Source organism: Nilaparvata lugens, chromosome 2 (genome assembly GCF_014356525.2).
Source record: "Nilaparvata lugens isolate BPH chromosome 2, ASM1435652v1, whole genome shotgun sequence".
NCBI lineage: Eukaryota > Metazoa > Arthropoda > Insecta > Hemiptera > Delphacidae > Nilaparvata > Nilaparvata lugens.
The window spans coordinates 53,056,588-53,075,748 of NC_052505.1; the positions used below are offsets into that span (position 1 = coordinate 53,056,588).

Here is a 19,161-nt window from a genome sequence, read left to right on the forward strand (position 1 = left end):
GCGCTTAGCCTTTTATAGATATAGAGAAGAAGAAGAGAAGAAGAGAAGAGAAAGAATTATTATTTACAGAGTACTTTTTCTTTTGTGTAAATTGTGAAATTCGATGATTTTTTAAAAGTCGTCAAAACAGCTGTTCTACACATAAAATATGTCGATTATGTGTTCTTTTTATAAACTGCTCTATCTACCCCATGCACGAGAAGGAGGCTACAAAGTCCATTTCTCAAGGATGGGGTGGACCCCCCATTAGTTTCCCAGGAAAAAGTCTCATGCCAGTTCATAGAGCTGATGAATAACTATACAGAGTTTGAATTTGAAAGAAATCAGTCTAGTCATTTTTGAGAAAAAAGTGAAAGACATGGTTTTTTAGTAATTATCCGCCATTTTGCTCAAGAATATTACGGAGCTCCTGCAATTTTCCCAGAAATGAGACTCATGTCAGTTTATAGGGCTTATGAATAGCTATTCAAGGCATAAATTTGAAGAAAATCGTTAGAGCCGTTTTCGAGAAAATCGTGAAAATCATAGTTTTTTAGCAATTATCCGCCATTTTTTCCGCCATTGTGAATTCAATTTTATTGAATTTCTTATTGTCGGATCCTCATGGTATAAGGACCTTAAGTTTAAGATTTAAAGTCAATGGTTAATTAGGAATGGAGTTATCATGTTCACAGACATACACAATATTCACACAACATATCCCCAAAGTTTCATGCCGTTCTGTCAAGTAGTTTTTGAGTCTATAGGAAACAAACAAACAGACATTCATTTTTATATACATAGAGATTATACAGAGTGAGTCATATGTATGGGAACCCTTTAATAAGTTGGAGACTGTTGTAGATATAATACTGTCACTTTTAAGATAAGTTATTGGTCAAATTCTCTACCTTTTTGACGTACAACTGAATTCCAACCCCTCATAAGGGAGTGACTCAGGGGTTGTATCTCAAATATTTTAAATGTAAACACTCATTGTGTGGTACTTCATTTTAAAGACCTTTTGAAAACAAGAAAGGTAACATCAATTAAAATGTTCTACGATACTTTTATCCAAAATGGCGGCTGATTGAAGTTTTAGTTTTTAAGGAAATGTAGCTCAAATATTTTGAATGTAAATACCCATTGTGTGATACATAATTTCAAAGGCCTTTCTAAAACAAGAAACATGACATCAATAAGAATGTTCTATGATATCTTTATCCAAAATGGCGGCTGAATGTAGTTTGAGTTGTTTAAGAAATAATTGATACAGTTTAATCAGCCGCCATTTTGGATAAAAGTATCATAGAACATTTTTATCGATGCCATCTTTCTTATTTTAAAGAGGCCTTTGGAATGATGTATCACACAATGGGTGTTTACGTTTAAAATATTCGAGTTACAACCCCTAAGTCACCCCCTTATGAGGTTGTTGAAATTCAGTTGTACGTCAAAAGGTAGAGTAGGTATTTGACCAATAACTTATCTTGAAAATTACAGTATTATATATATACACAACAGTCTCCAATTTATTGAAGGGTTCCCACACATATGACTCAGTCTGTATAGTTTCCCACTATCCCACTTACAATACGGAGTCCTGCTTAGTTTTCCCAAGTCTCCTCTGGTAATTTTGTTTTGGAGCATCTTCGTATCTACCTATCTATTAAAAAGTGTTATTCGCTCTGTCTGTTCAACATTATACTTTCTAACGCATTATGACTATTACTTTTTCTCTACATTTGATGTCTTTTTTGTTTTGCTGTTGCTCTCGTTGTTTAAAAGCATAATAATGTAGATTGATTACCTCAATCACTAATAGAGATATTGATAATATGGAATGACGTCATCTATATGTTGATGATCATTAATGCATTCATATCCAATGGGAAGGAATACCTAATAATGGAATATTAATGGAAAGCCAACAAGGAAAGTCGTATGTTACATCGTCATGTAATGTACCTACTAATTAAGACATGTTACGATATAATATATTTCTGACATGCATGTTGTAGGCTATAATAATTATCACGAGCTAGTGACCTTTGAAGTCTTTGCAATGATAGAAAAGACACCATCAGTACAATTTGTGAAACGCTGTTCTTGATATTCAATACTGAATTGTGGGGGAAGCTTTAATACTCATTAAGTATCAATTCCACCAATTTGGCCGTACTTCCTCGAAATCACCGAAATGGTCCCCTTCATCAATATTGACTGAGAATGACTCTTCAGATCTTTCCAAGACCTACAAGTTTCGCCCATGCAGACCATTTTCTAAATACCCATTTGGCTTCGTGTATTCATGAGGTTGTTTTTATTTTCTGTTGTTGTTTTTTATTGATAATAAGAATGAGTACATAAGATTATTACTTTGTATGTAAAGTGCATTTTTTTGAAATAAATATCTTTTGTCTGTCTGTCTGTCTGTCCTAATGTTATCTTGCTGTTGTATGAGTTATCAACCATATTACTTATATTATTCACTTATATGACTAATATTTATTAACTTTCAATAATTTGGAAATGATGATGATAAGTGATAACAGATGAGACATTCTATCAAGTCTATGTTGGAAAATGATTGATCAATTAATATATTTATGAGAAGTATAAAATATGGATTATTATTACGTTATTAATAAGATCTTGTCCATAAGTCGCCCATTGAAGTTGAATGAACAATACAACCACGTAGACGAATAGATATTTAATTCTGTGAACAATCTCTGGCATCTGTAAAAAATAAATATTTTTTATAAAAATTTGAATTATGATTATTATTGAGATGAATACTACGAGTAGATGCTTCAAAATTTAAGAATGATTGGCAAATGATTCAATGTGACAGCTTACCTTCAAAATGAATATTATGTAGAGACAAAGCTGTAAACTGTAGATATTAATGAATATTATTATTGTCAGTTGGAATTCGTTGTTCAACAATTTCATAGATCTGGAATAAAATATATATAAGATGTTTAGTACAACCCAAAGCAGAAAATTTTTGTTTCTAATGAAAAATCTGTTGTCTCTGAAACACCCAAACTGAATTATAAATATTCAATGGCTTATTGGAAAGATCACAGTGTATGCGTTCTGTGGTGGACTAAAACAAATATTATTGAAAAGATTGAGGTATGATTACCATTGTGGATCTATTTAAAAGATGTTATTAACAATCCTGATTTAATAAGCTCGTCAATATAATCTATGATGGATGGATGGGACTGTTTCGATCGTATTATTCATCATTAAAATAGGTCACACACAATTCCGGTCACAATCAATGAACTAAACAGTATTGATGCGGTATTAACACATTCATCATTTCTTGTTTCAATATTGTAAGGAGTACAAAAGTGGAATCGTTTAAAATAATAATCTCTATCGTGATTAGAAATTGGAAATAGGCTAGATTACCACGTATAGTGGTCAGTAGAAAGAAAAGTAATTTCACCTTTAAACGAACAAAATTGAATGAAGGACATGTGAGTAATAGTACTATCTATATACTAGATTTGATTTCACTAACACTTATTCTTGTAATTTCAGTAATTTAGCCACTAATTTCAAGATAGGTAATTAAATTTATTTGAAAAAAGTCGTTCCCTCCAGACGCACCTAGTCCTATTCTTGTACCAACTTGTTTGTCAAGTAAACCGACATACAATATTTCCAATTAAATATTTCAACAATTACGCTTGAGCAATAAATAAAAATCGCATGATCGATACAAGTGATATGATCTCAAAAGAATTTCAAGCTATTACATCGTGTAAGGCCGAGTTCTAGACTCACCTAGCCTATGTAGTACTACCTACGCAGACTGCTCGGGCACGTACACGTCAGGGGGCCCTGAGGTGAGCCAAACAATTAGAATTATTATATTTATCATTTAATTAGAACCATCTTCACAATATGAATGAATAAATATACTGTTCCATGAACGGCATCAATTCTTCATTATTCCTGATGAGGAGAAAAAGAAGAAGAAGAAGAAAAATAATTTTCATAAAAATCAATTCAGTACCTACCTACAATACTGGAATAATCGTTTGCTATACTAATAGAACAATACTATCTCACTTCTTAAATTACAATCTACATTATATAGAATTTTAATAATAACATTATTTTTTCTTATATAATACTCGCTTCGCTTGCCTTATCCAGGGGGCTCCGCCCCCTGGACCCCCGGCTGTATCATTCTGCATATCTGCATTCTTCATTCTGCTTGCTTCCTCCCTTCAATTAGTCAAATATAGACTTTCAGGCTCTTTCCAGCAAAATGAAACTGCAAATTTTGGGCGAATCTTTGGCGTTATTCAAAAAATCCTCCAATACAACATTTTTAAACTCCAGCTGGGCCAGTGTACCAAATTTAAAAAAAGCAGGGGAACGCTGGGTAAACGCTTTTAAACCACTCTTCTTGGTCATATCTATGGTTTAATTTTTGTGTCCTCTTAGGATATAATTTCTACACCCTAGCTGAACGTCATACCAAATTTGAACATTTTATCTTAATTAGTTATTGAAAAATCTGAGGAAACGCTCAAAACCACCGATTTTGGGCGGATCTTTGGTGTTATTCTAAAAGTCCCTCAATACATCATTTTTACACCTTAGCTGAGCTTGTGCACCTAATTTGAACATTTTTTTGTCAATTAACTCTTGAAAAAGCTTAGCAAACGCAGAATAAAGCTGAAAACAGCAGCTTCTAAGCGTATATTCGAAGATTTTTCAAAAGCCATTATTAGTGCTGTTCTAGAAGTCCAACTTAACATACATGACAAATTTGAACGTATTTAGCTCAGTAGATTTCTAGTTATGTTGATTATGAATGAGTGATTGAGTGAGTGAATTAGTGCATTTTCACTTTCATATCTATAGAAAGAGTGTTTTTTTCAATAGGGCTACTTTTGAATATAAATAAAAATATAAATCCAAGTATCCTTTGTAAAGCCGTATTTGACCTACATATACCCAGCTGGCTGTCTGTCGGTAGAGCATGAGATATTTGAATATTTCTGGTAATTTGACACCTGCTGAAATACCAATAGTATATAATTCTTACCAGCTCTTTGAGGAGCTTATATCAAATTCTGCTATCAGTTACTGCAAACGGCTGCTGCTCTGTCAATCGGTAATTTTTACCGCTGCATTGACCAGTTCCGCAATTATAGATGTTGAAGAGGCTGTAATACTGCTTCGACTTCATACTAAGACTCTGTATTTCAATCAATTTGATTTCATTGAATGAGTTGAACCATTTAAATAAATCTTGAGAACGTATTATTTCTGAAGATTCAATGATCGGTACTGTATATCGCTGATTTATCCAACTTATTCGATGAAGAATACAGTTGGTTGATAATTTTACTAATTTGTCAATAATTATAATAAAAAATACTAGTACAACATTGGTCATGCAAGAAGACACCATTCAATCAATAAATATATAATTACAATGAAATCAACGGGCAAAAAATAATATATGAAACAATAAATGCGAAAAACAATATGAGAAATACACAAGAAAAGTATCACAGCTCGCTCAATTAAAATTCTTATTTTGCTCAATAGCATCAATTATCAATTTTCCTGATTTTTGTATCAGCATACATTTTACAGATTCCTATAGCTCAATGATTTGACTCGCTTCTGCTTATCAAATTAGAATTTTATATTTCAAATTCTCAATAATATAAAATAATTCAATGATAATTGATACTTTGAATATAAAATCTCAAGGCATAGGTTCGGCCGTCAGTGGAAGTAAGATAAATAATTTATCTTGTGAACTTGAGCTTCAATAAATCTTATTATGCAAACAATAATACTGATATTTATGTACATTAACTGAGCATATTTAATAATTTCAAATTGTGATATATAATTTAACATTCAATTCTCAAATATATATATTTTAAATATGACTTCTCCCTTATTAATATTACTTGCACAATTAAGTCTAAATCAAGCTTGATTTTTAAGTTATACCCTCGACAAGCTAGCTTTATGGAAATTCTATCAATTCGTAGCACTAAGGATCCTCTTAAATAATTATGAACTCACGTGTAGATTTTTCACAAATTTTGATGATGGCTTGGATTCGTCTCGTTTGTCCTAAGCCTTTTCTGGTGGGCTGCTGTCGTCCTCTCCAATGGGGATATTCAATTTAATAACTCACGTCATACAGCGACATCACTGAGTTATATGAATTTATTTTTTATTACATAAATCAAAATTTGAACTTTTTCAAAAATTAATTAATGTACAATAAGGGATTCATTCTAATGCTCTCATAATTGGTGGGTGTTCCTGGCAAGCAAGTGCTGTTGGTCTTCCCCTATTCTCTTTCGACGATACTTCCGACTTTTTTAATTTACATAGAATTTAAATATCTCCTCTCATTGGCGGATTTTAAATACTCTGCGATGACTTAATTTAATACTGTCAAATAGTTCGTAATACAATAACATATTACTATATTAAGACTAAATATTTCTATCTTAAACTCTTATTTTATCTTAACTACATAGTTTCGTGCATTCTATAACAATTACAAATTTTTATAATTTTTATGAAGACCACGTGGAGATTCTGAATTAAATAATTTTTAGCGCCGAGCAAATACTGTATTTTGATTGGTACATCCCCAAACTGTAGTATGTATTAATGCGCTCAATGAAAATAAATCCCATTTCCTTTATCTTCTTGTTTTGTGTTTAATAATTTTTCATGCTATATGATACAATAAATATTTTTGTGTTTTCTTAATCGTTTTTTGTGACAATTATTTGACATGCTTAGTTTACAAAACCCTCTTGTCCTAGTCTCAATGAATGCTACCTAGATGCAATTAATTTGCTAGCAAGTAGCTAATTAAATTGTAGATGTTCAGCTTGGTCGTTATTGATATTGCCGACAAGCGCTGTTTATGAAGAACCTAACCTCAAATTCACACAATATATTATTATTTTATTAAATAATTGAGAAATTGATTTTCATTTCAAGTTGTAAGCCATAATCTTGGCTTTCCTAGTCGTTATCGTCTTATATTTGACTGATAATACCATTGGTGACAGATATTCCTGCTATTCTGTCTGAGACCTAGTAATTCATTTCAGTTAATGAAATTTCTATTGGTATCAAAATGTACCGTCAGACCTTTTGAAATTATTTCGTCACAAAAAATAATTTTTGACGAAAAAATTTAAAAAGTGTACTCAGATTTATATTTTTATTTCTATAGAGTTCAACCAGCGAGAATCACTGAACACTCGTATATCACACAAGTGATGAGTTATGATGACGTCAAATGATTTACTACTAATGAGAAAATCCACTCCAATGATTTTCTCGGCAACTGTAGTTGATAGCCACTACAAAATACCACTATCACTAATAATATCGATAAAAACCTACTTGATAATGTCCTGATGGTGCCTGATGATTTTCTGCAAGTATCTCTTGAGTCTGACATTGTTTTCAGCTCCTATGACCAGGTCTTCGCCGATGGCATCCAAATGCTGCTCGACTCGATTGGTCATCAGCGCCGTGTCCAGCTCCATCAGACTCTGCGACAGCAGCTGCATCTCTGCGCAAATGCATTTCATCGCGATCAAGAATATTTTGTAGCCGATCCCCCACATCAGCATGGCCAGTCCGTACCATGTGAAAGCTACCTACAGTATAGTAGAAAGCGTGTCAGAATAAGCATGGCCTGTTGTAGTGAGATTTACTTCAACGTATCAGAATATTGGTTGATTTGGAAGAATTTTATTTGTTATGCATTGGAAATTCTTATTATAAACATACACTACTGTGGGATCCACTTCAAACTATCAGAATTGGTTGAATAAGGAGTATTTTTGTGATAATAATAATTTTCAATAATGGAGTCAACAGGTAGAAACCCATTCTGCCTCCTTCACACAATACAATATTTTCAACATATTATACGATTAATAATATAATAATAATAAATATTCAGTTACTCGGAAGTGACATTAGTTACAAGTGGCCGGAGAAAAATATTTTGCCCGGGGCGGGATTTGAACCCGGGCCTCTGAATTATAAAGCCATCATCTAATCCATTTTTAACCCCTCATCTAGAGACCTGGGTTCGAATCCTAGCCCCGGCAAGATATTTTTCTCGGGCCACTCCCGTGTTTCGGATGAGCACGTTAAATCGTCGGTCCCGGCTGCCTAAGAAACAGTCGTTGGGTCATGTCAGAGGCCCTGAAATTGATCAGTTGCGACCTGAAAACTCTGACACCAGACCTGAGTCAGCCAGGTCACTGAATATTATCATTATTATTATCATCTAATCCATGACCTAATAATCATACAGAACAGTGAGGATGACTTGCGGAAAGCTATCTTCGAGCTATACAGCCTCTGTCAAGAATATGACCTGAATATCACAGCAAAAGACGAAGGTTATGGCTTTTCAGGGAAAGGAGCCAGTAAGGAGCAATATAGTATTAAATAATAGTATACTGGAACAGGTATCAAATTTCAATTACTTGGGCTGTGACATATCTTACAGGAAAGGGAGATATACTACCAACAACATACAAAGCTTCCAAAACATATGTGGTATTAAACATAGAAATCTGAAGAATGATGCTAGCCAGAGCACCAGACTAACAGGCACAGGTCAAGGACTAACAGGCCCGTTCATAACTGTTTCTTCCCCGAATTTTGATTCATACACTATAAATAGTCCAAAAAGTAGGTTATGTTCAATACACTTGAATTCAGGTCCAATTTTCAGTCCAAAAATTTGAAAAAAGAAAGGTCGAATTTAGATTTTTCACAAACCAAATTGAATAAAAAAATAGCTCTCACTAATCATTAAAAACTGTAAAATAATGATTAACTCTGAAAATTTTGATATACCTCAATTTAGAATGATATGCTATATACCTATGTTTGCTACAATATTCGTTAATATGAATAAAAAATCTGGTGTGGCGCATTCACACAACTTCCTTGCCGTTATGAAAATTGATCACCTGAAGCTAGTGTTCTCGCACAAGTCTACTATTCAAAGATATGAGACAGCTGGTGACAGGACAATAACGCTGGAGACACACGAGGTCTGCTTCGTAGTGAGTGATTTAATAGAACCAACACTTGCCAACATTTGCAATTTAATAAACACATTCTTTCGAATTTCAAGCTTATTTTCAATTTTAGGTGAAAATGTTACTTGACATTAATTGCAGAGATTTTCATGCTCTATCTTTTCCACTTGAAATTTGTTGTTTGAATTGTGTATGAAGGCTGATAATTGAGAATCTAAAATCAAACTTTGCATAGATGAGGCGGAGCTCCTGAAATTTTTACAGATATAGGACTTGTTGCAGTTGATAGAGCTTATCAATGACTATTTCAGGATATGAATTTGATTAAAATCGTTGGAGCCGTTTTTGAGAAAATCGCGAAAAACCCTGTTTTTGACAAAATTTTCGCCATTTTAGCCGCCATCTTGGATTGCATTTGATCGAAATTGTTCGTGTCGGATCCTTATAGTGAAAGGACCTTACGTTTCAAATTTCAAGTCATTCCGTTAACTGGGAGATGAGATATCGTGTACACAGACGCACATACACTCATACACACACAAACACACACACACACACACACACACACACACACACACACACACACACACACACACACACACACACACACACACACACACACACACACACACACATACAGACCAATACTCAAAAACCACTTTTTCGGACTCAGGGGACCTTGAAACGTATACAAAATTAAGAAATTGGGGTACCTTAATTTTTTTCGGAAAGCAATACTTTCCTTACCTATGGTAATAGGGCAAGGAAAGTAAAAATAATGGGTCTTGAATAAAATTATATAAAAATGTCTAGATAATATTTCTCGTGAGATAAGTTCAAAAGCTAAACATAATTCTGTCTCACTCCCACACATGCACTCGCATCTTCCATCATCGACAAACGACGAAATCAAAGCTGTTTCTCCAAGGACGAATAATTATTATCCTTTTCATGTCCTTCAGTGTGTTTTTGCAGGGATGAGACCAATGAGTGCAATCGAATTTTTATATAATAAACTTACTATGTTCTAAATATCGTGAAAATCGTTAGAGCCGTTATCGAGATCCGTTGGACATAAATAAATAAATAAATACCCAAATAAGTAGATACCAAAACAAATAAATAAAGACCCAAATAAATGAATATATACAGGAGTTTCTAGCTTAATATAATAGGATTTATAGTTTTGGATATTATTTGCAGATGTATTGAGAGATGTGATGTGATACATGAAAACCTGTTTTGAAATCCCACCGTATGTAAACTACTGTACTGTATAACAAATATCCAATTAGTTTGACATGTTCGATTTTGTAGTTTCTGATATTATTTGCTGATTATCTTATTGAGAGATGTAATGTTGTACATGTATACCTGTTTTGACAATATTCTATTGTTTAATGTAGTCATATGCTATGTTAAATGGATAAATATTTTATCTGATCTCACCATCTGGGTTGCAAGGTAGACCAGCGGCGATCTGAACCCTTCAGGCATGTAGAGGAAAATGACGAACGGCAGCTTAAGCATGGGTTCCTGTTTCAGGACCGATTTCATCACAACTATAATCACTTGCAACAGTGGAATGCAACAGGCGAATACGAACATGAATGAAAAAGCTCTGACGGCAAACCTGCTGTGATAGCGGATGAAATCATTAGTTTCCCTGATGATTTTTCTCTTAGCATCGGATGTAGCATGCTGGTCCACAATTTTCAAATATTTCAAAATGTAGTCTTTCTCTACAACGTAGTAGTCGAACTGTACGAAGTAGCCTCCTAGTGCAAAAATGGCGAAACAAAACTCTTTGATAGTTAGGATTCGTCGGATGAACTGCGGCCATTCATAGTTCAGGCAGAACACCAAGTTTATAAAGATGAAGCATGTGATCAGCAGGTAAGGTATTGCTTTGTAGCCGATCAGTCTTTTGTCTCCAAAGTATGAGATGAGCTTCTCCGAGTTGATTGGCTCTTCACCACCACTCTCACTGTAATTGAAAAAAACGTTTTGAAGAGAATACTGGAACAATAAGTTTAAACTATTTTTTCGATGTAAAATGACATGGGAACATAATAAAAAGTAAATTCGCATGGCTTTTGTTGGTGGGGAGTTCCTTGTGAGAAGGTCCCACTACTCATGAATGTATGATTTAAGCCGTGGATGGGCCTAAAGACTGTCATACTTCAGCCAGGATCAACAATTTAACACATCCGATAGAACGGAAATGACCTGGTCAAAAACTTTTGGTGATGAGCGGGTTTGAAACCGGAATCTCTAAGCTGCTACGCAAGCACTAGACCACAAATCAGTCTGGGAACATAATGAAAACACTAGAATATTATATCAAGAATTCATTGAAAGCATTAGATACAGACATAGATGTCTGTATGGATGTCACATTTTCAACACCATAGATGTAATTTTCTCAATAAATCCGTGATAGAGGACAATTCATTCTAGAATCTTCATTATGGATGGGCATCACCATTTCTATTCTAATACAGTTACTCAAGAAAAGCTGTAACTCATATAAAAGTGTTGGAGTGAAAAGGATGAAACGGTTACTGAGTAGATCGGAAGTTTATTCAACACTCAACAGTACATCAATCTTGCAAACAAACTATTAACATTCCGCTATTTCCTATTATTTAAATTTTCGAGAATTTGAGTAAAGTATTAACAGCGATAAAAGCCAATGGGGAATATTAAAACGAAAAACAGTCATTCCTCCAATCAGTCTTTTCAATAGTGTATCAGGAAAATGAACAATGATTGTAACTAAGGCCCGTATGCAGATATTCTGTCGAAATAAACGGAGAAATATTAGCTGTTCTTTTAAACTTCGAATGAAACACATTATGAGAAATGAAACTATATCTACAAGTAAATGTGGTTGAGCGTTAAACGTAAATGATGCATATGGCCTGATAGATAGTAGGATATTTCATGAACGCGTGAATAATCAATTAAAGATCATCAGTTACTCCATGATCATTCTAACAATCAACCTAAACCACTTCTTAAAATACGAATAATTAAATATGAAACAATATTGATAAAGAATGACTATCAATACTAGTTTATACTGGAGCATGCTAAATCTATCAAATCAAATATGCTCTTAACAATTCCTTGAATTTTGATCTATCACGGTCATGCCTTATGCAACCTGACAGACAACCAATACTGACCCCCTGGGTTGGAGAACTCGCTCAAGAAATGTTGTATTGTAATATTTGAAACCCGCAACTTTCAATTATACAGAGTGTTGATGAAAATCATGGAAACAGCTAAATATTTCTTTAACAAGAATAATTTGGAATAAAATATCACTCTTCAAAAATTACCATATTGCTTTAACATCTTTGACCCTCATATGGATCCAAATTAATTTTTGAGATAAAAAGGTGGTCATGTGATACATAATTTCGATACAAAGCTCCAAGTAATCAGTTAGTCGATGTAAAAGTTGTATATCAGGCCTATCCTATATTAAGCGAGCAATTTCTGTATTTTTTTATGAGTGGTTAATTATCTGGTTATTTATATTTATATCTGGTTATTTATGTTTAACGGATCTCGAAAACGGCTCTAACGATTTTCACGAAATTGGGAACATAGTTGGTTTATGATATAAAGATTCGATTGCACTAGGTCTCATCCTTGAGAAAACTTGCTGAACGACATTAAAAGGATAATTTATTCATCCTTGGCTGAAACAGCTGTCGATAGTAAAAAGTGAGTATGTGAAAAATAAAAAAATCGCATCCCCGAAATTCATAAGATGACGTATAGCCAGCTGTTGAATATAAACACGATCATTTAAGAGAATTGTGTTCTGTTTATCAATAAATGAAAATAACGAGCGAAGCTCGGTGCTCCGATATTGGTTCATATTAACCAACTGAAATCATGTTTCAACGCATGAAGCGCATGTGTCCCAAATAGCCTCAGCTGATGTTATGAATGAATGAATGAATGAATGGAAAACAGCTGTAGTAATTGCATGCAATGAATTCTTCAGCTGACTAAATCACAACATTTTTCTTATGCACTTTCAATATTATTTTTATTTCCTGAGAAAGGAAGAAGGAGTGAGTCAATTTTGTTTTCCAACGAACTTGACCTGTAAAAAGCTCCAAAGAATACGTTTTCCAAATTTGAAGCTGATTGATCAATTATTTCTAAAAATATTGTAGAACATACATGCAGACGGACAACGACTTTGGCCTTCAGAAATTCGAAAGTAAAAACTCGCTAGCGCTTGTTCAATAAATAGTCTAATAGTTAAACATCATTATTTTGCTCATATCAACATTCCCATCACATGCTGTGAAATGTTAATAAATATAATCACCATCCATGTTGAAAATTGCAGATATATAATAATGCCTTTCAAAATTATAAAATACAGTTTATTTTTGCTATAATGTCAAGTTTGAAAAATTGGATAAGCAAAAAGCTTATGAGAGAAGTATAACTTAGCCTAGTACTGAAAACTTCTCCACTGTAGAATGAATACGTACAATTAGGTTCAGAATGGAGAGATATTCAGAGCAGATGTTTCGGAAAGGAATGAAAATAGAGTTACTACAACAGTACTAAAGTGGGCAGAAAAGAATTCCGAAGTTGAAGTTGTTTGACAGATTTCGAAAAATGTTACTACACGACCGCCTGGCAGTATTTCCTGGAGGAACAAGCAGTATCCAGAATGGATATTGAAACAGTTTTTAAGCGATAAAATTGTTCAAAAAAGATTTCAAGAACTTGAGAGACTGATCAGATCTGCGATTGAAATTGAACACTTCTAAGAACTTCTCCCTACCAAGGTCTTATTCTCCCGCGATTTGAGAGACGAACTTTTTCTTTGTCTATCTTGTGATACTATACTCTTCCCCCCAGGATTCTGACAACTTTGGCTATTTCCACTCTTGGACATATTTCAAATAACCAAAACTGGTAGATAGTTGTCAAATGAAGCTGTCAAACTTATCTTCACTAACCTGACAGGTACATTTTTGTCAGAGCTCTCCCGCTTCATGCTGCTCTCCAGACACTACTGAACCAACAACTCCCAACAAACTCCACTTTCGAAGTTCCCTCAATCACGGTAATCACCGTTACAATGATCACCTGTCACAGACGAAATTATCGTTATTATCGCCGATAATTACGGTTATTTTCTGGCACCTGGAAAAGATTTCAGTTTTGACCGAAAATTACAACAATCGCTATTAATACATATTATTAGGCTGTCATCCAGATTTTGTTTGCCACTTGAGGAAATGATTGGTGGTGAACAGATTTTCTGTTGATAATAATTGAAGCAGAAGTAATAAGTGAAGCAGATTCAGAAATAGGCGATTATTCAGAGAACAAGTGTTAGGGATGACAGGGATGACTCTCAATTAGTTATTGTTTGGTTTCATTCAGTCACTCCAGTCACTTCAGATGAATGTTCTAGTCTCCAGTTACTTTTTTGTTAAAGGAAGATAAAAATGTTACGAGAGCATTGAAAACTTTTGTGTTCACGTATTCGCTTACAAACTACTACAAGACTTTATCAGCTTCTATCAATCTCAGTTTAGTATCTCTGGACAGAAGAGTTATGCTCAAGTATTGCAATCAGCCAGGTCACTCGATATTTATATTAATTTGTTTATTGGTATAGAATTTGTTGTGTGTGAGGTGAGTAGAGTAATATGAGCTTCAATAAATACTTTGAATGGGTATTAATTCAGAATCAAACGGAGTGATGTTTTCTAGGTTTTGATTGATTTAGAAACTAGATTCGACCTTGTACAATTTTTTTGTATGATCATGACATCATCTGCCTCCTAGTGTTCCCTAGCTTATCACCTTATCACTGATGAGTTTCATTGACTTTGAAACTGTTCATAAAATTGACTTGGGAGTGTGGAGAACTCTTTCGTAATAAGTTCGGAACCTCTATTATAACTCAAATTATAATTTCGAATATAGCTCACTATCAATCCAGGTTAGTATGGAGGGTGTTAGATTGATTTTAAGCTCAACTCAAATTCATACAAGATTGAATTTCCCTCAACATTTCTAGTACCATATAGTTCAATATTCATACAATTTTTGTTGTTTGCAAATCGAAAATCAAAAGAGATTCCTTTTGTAATGATTTTTAATAATATTTATGATCATGGTTTCATTGATGTAGCTGTCAGCCTAGCGGTAACAATCATTATAGAATGGAAAAGAGTGGATGGAGGACAGGAAAAGGAGGGAGAGAGGAACGCGGGTAAACCATGCCTTCAAAAGACGGCATTGAATCGCTTTGTCCCTTCATAATGATGATATATAGCTCACATTATTAAGGTAGCCGGTATTATAACAGCAGCATTCTTTTCTCCAAGATTTTGCGCTGAGAGTCTCTTCTCAAAATTATCTTCTTCCTAAATTCGCTGTTGCCATTTTCTGTAATTTATTAGTCTTGAGGTACTTGTTAGAATTAACCAACATCCCGTAACGGTAACGTTACTGTTACTGTACATTCTCATTACACTCTGTACTTTTTGTTTGACCTATATTTGCTTAACGGTACTTGAAGTAAGATCAGACTATCATTCGTGATCGTTTTCAGTGATTTTTTATGAGGGTGATTCATTATACTCTGGATACCTTCTTTTAGTTGCTAATATTTTTCTCGAAAGATCATTCGATATTATTGGAAGGGAAATTAAAACATGAAAACATTGATAGAATAATTGAAGTGTTACAAAAGCACGTGAGAGAATCAGGTGGATCGATTTGAGCCACAAGTCAGTGAGTCAATCGCTGAAGATAGACTGCAGTTTGCAGGCAAACACTGAGCAGCAACCCATTCATTTCAGCAGCAGCAACAGCAGCAGCAACAGGAGCAGCTTTAATCAATCGCACCGCTCCAGATGAATTGCTCAAAAATATTGTGTGCAATGCACAGAAACTACAAAGAATCAAGGAAAAGAAGTAGAGGAGGAGGTGTCAGTTTGTCAAGTTATCATTAAATCAAGTATTCAGTTTGGCAAGTACTCAATTCGTTTTCAGTAAGTCAAGTTTTCATTTCGTCGAAATTCAAGTACATCACATTCTCATTTTGTCAAGTTTTCGATCTGTCATCAAAAGACCCTCATTATAAAACTGATGTTGATCTAGCGTTAGCGAGTTTATACTTCTGACTCAAGGCCAAAGTCGTTGTCCGTCTTTGGGTTTGTATGTTTGTTCGTATGTTCTAAAATAACTTTTGAACGATTTGACCAATAAGCTTCAAATTTTGAAAAAATCCTTCGGACCTTTTTACAGATCAAGTACGTTGGACAACGAAATTAACTCACTCCTTCGTCCTTTTCCAGCATTTAACAAAATAGCATTGGAAATGAATAAGAAAAATGTTTCTACTATTTATCATGGTATCATCTGGATTACCTATTAATTGCATGCATTCTACAATTTTTTTATTTATTCGTATCTGTTTAAGAGCTATCACACAGACTGTCCTTTATGCGCCGACAGATGATTTCAGCTGATCAATATACAACACAATTCACAACTACTACAACGTCATATCAACTCGCTTTTGATCGAGTACTCTTTTTATAATAACGGGTTACTGAGGTACATATCTTTGAATAAAGAAATTCGCCATTTTTGTGTATGAGAATATTGGTTGAAGTACACATTTTTATAACAAATTGTTGTTATGATACATGATTGTGATGAACCTTGAAGAGTGCCTCGATGTACCGAGTAGAATGATATATGATACGAGGAGATCCGAACATTGTGTCAAAAGTTATGATTGTTTGATATTTTGATACTTGAGGTGTATTTATGCGCGTCTTTTCACTAGAAAATACTGAAATGAAATAGATTTGTAGGTTCTATGTTTCACATAGAACATGATATTATTAACTTATATAATTGCGCGAAATCCTTATCTCAGGACAATGATGATGGTTAAAGCCAAAAATTACGTGTTTCCGAAATAGAAGGAACATCGTTATCAGGTGTACCTGGAAATCAATTTGAAATTGAGCGCTCTACCTGGTCTCTGATTGTAGACTACAAAATTACGCCCTAGGGATTTTAAATCATACATTCGAATAGTGAAATAATCGAAAGATATTGTTGATCAAAGAATGAGATTTAGCAGGAACTCAAAAATGCTAATTTTTAACTCAATGCTCATTCGGAGAGCTACGAATAATTTCATTTTATTCGAAATTTCTCAAACAAAATTCTCTCAAGTGAAGGCGAGAGTTGATTTTTCTGTCCGATGACTGGATTTGGCGGAAATAGCTAGAAACTGGTAAAAATGAACCAAAAATACCAGGTTTTTGACCACCATGTATCTAGCACAAGGGAATTCCGCATGGAAACATTGGTTATGGACTTCTCTTATAATGTATCCAAACAATGTGTGACCACAATAAATTGCAAGAATATTCCCTTTTTCATGACTATATTGACTGAAATGCCACTGTCAAATTATATTTGTAATGGAATATTGAGCTGTTTCCATAGTTTTCATCAACACTTCACAAGTTGCGGATTTCAAAGATCAATACAACAGTTTATGAGTGAGTTTTCAGGGGGTCACTAGTATAAACTAGAACTATCACATACCACCACAATATTGATCGCATGAGGGAATGGAAAGAGTTTCTCAACAAAAGGAAGCTCAAAGACGGATGAAAGGAAAAGAGCAAAAGGAAGATTGGAGACGACGAAGAGGCCATTGAGGGGAAAAAGGGGGAAACAGCTTGTGTGGTTGGAAAGGGTGGAGGGAGAATGGATAGAAGTGAAGATGAAAATGATTTGGAAAGAGCAATATTAGCGGCGGAAATAGATAGAATCAGTGAAAGAGGTTGAAAACTTTGGACACAGAAGAGAGAGAAGGAGAATGATTGAGGGAGAAAGTGGAAGAGGAGGTATGAAATGTAGTGAAGGAAGTTGATGAGGGTATGGCAAGAGATGGATTAGGCGGACAAGAAGAAAAATAAGAAAGAAACGGAGGGGAGAATAAGAAGAATAGGACAAGAAGAGGAATTGATCAGAAGGACAAAAAGACAGAAGAAGAAGAATGATAGATTAGAAAAAAGAAGAAGAAATGTGGGAAGTGGATGAGGAGGAGGAAGAGTGAAATGAATGAATAAGAGAGTTACCATCGATGCGTCACAGATTGAACCCTCTCAATCAGATTAGTACTGATTCAATATTGGTATGCGTGAAGGGGTGAAGGGAGGGTATAATGAAGTAGGTTCGCTATAAACAAATGACGAATTCCTGTAAAAGAAAAACTCAGCTCTGCTTGCTTTCACTCCTCTTCGTATCCCTTCTCATTCTCCTCCTTCTCTCTCCTTTTCCCCTTCTCAGTCTTCATCACTCATCCGTGATTCAAAAGTTCAATGAAGTCGGTCTAAGTATTATCAGATCTGTCTGATAAGAATCGAGCTCAATTAGCTACCTGACAACTTCATTCTCTACGGTTAACCACTTTACCATCACCTATCTCCCTCTTCACCAATCATTCTTCAACTTGATCTTTTCTTTCACCGATTCTACCTGAACATTCTTAGAATAATTCATCCATCACTGGAAAGGTACACTGACTATTATCCGACTTACTAAGTCGTTTATTTTCGATTCAAATAACGTCCACAACCGGGCCCTGTTGCATGATAGAATATAAACGAATATTTTACTCATTTCCAATTCTAATAACCAAGTGACTACAGATGATCATTATTTTGCATCCTAGCATGCAATATGCCTCAGTTTCAATATACAACAATGATCCAGTCTGAATGTGTCTTGTTCAAATTATCCTAGCAATAATGTCCAATTAACTTCAACTTAGCAGTGTGGAGCCTTTAGCAAGTGAGCGAATGCACTATGTCAACGCAAGGGTAGGCTACGAGAACAGAACGTTCAGCTAGATATGGAGCTTTCAGTCTAGGTGGCGCTTGCAATTGACGAAGTGTCGAAGTGAACAGTATGATCAAGTTCAGATTTCCGTTCAAAAAGATGACATTCAAAATGGTTTTATTGACCGAGCGGAGTGAGGTCC

The 19,161-nt window shown here is 34.4% G+C and overlaps 1 protein-coding gene across 1 annotated transcript in view; it reads right to left on the bottom strand.

The window, feature by feature from the left end:
* Positions 1-19,161, bottom strand: part of LOC111045943 — a 94,604-nt gene that overhangs the window by 7,670 nt on the left and 67,773 nt on the right. Inside the window, exons 2-6 of the mRNA XM_039421497.1 lie at positions 14,087-14,216; positions 10,533-11,070; positions 7,417-7,676; positions 2,842-2,941; positions 2,620-2,721 (exon numbers count right to left, since the gene is read on the bottom strand). Of these exons, the coding sequence (XP_039277431.1) occupies positions 2,620-2,721; positions 2,842-2,941; positions 7,417-7,676; positions 10,533-11,070; positions 14,087-14,124 (1,038 nt within the window). The 5' untranslated portion in view covers positions 14,125-14,216. The remainder of the gene's footprint in view (positions 1-2,619; positions 2,722-2,841; positions 2,942-7,416; positions 7,677-10,532; positions 11,071-14,086; positions 14,217-19,161) is intronic.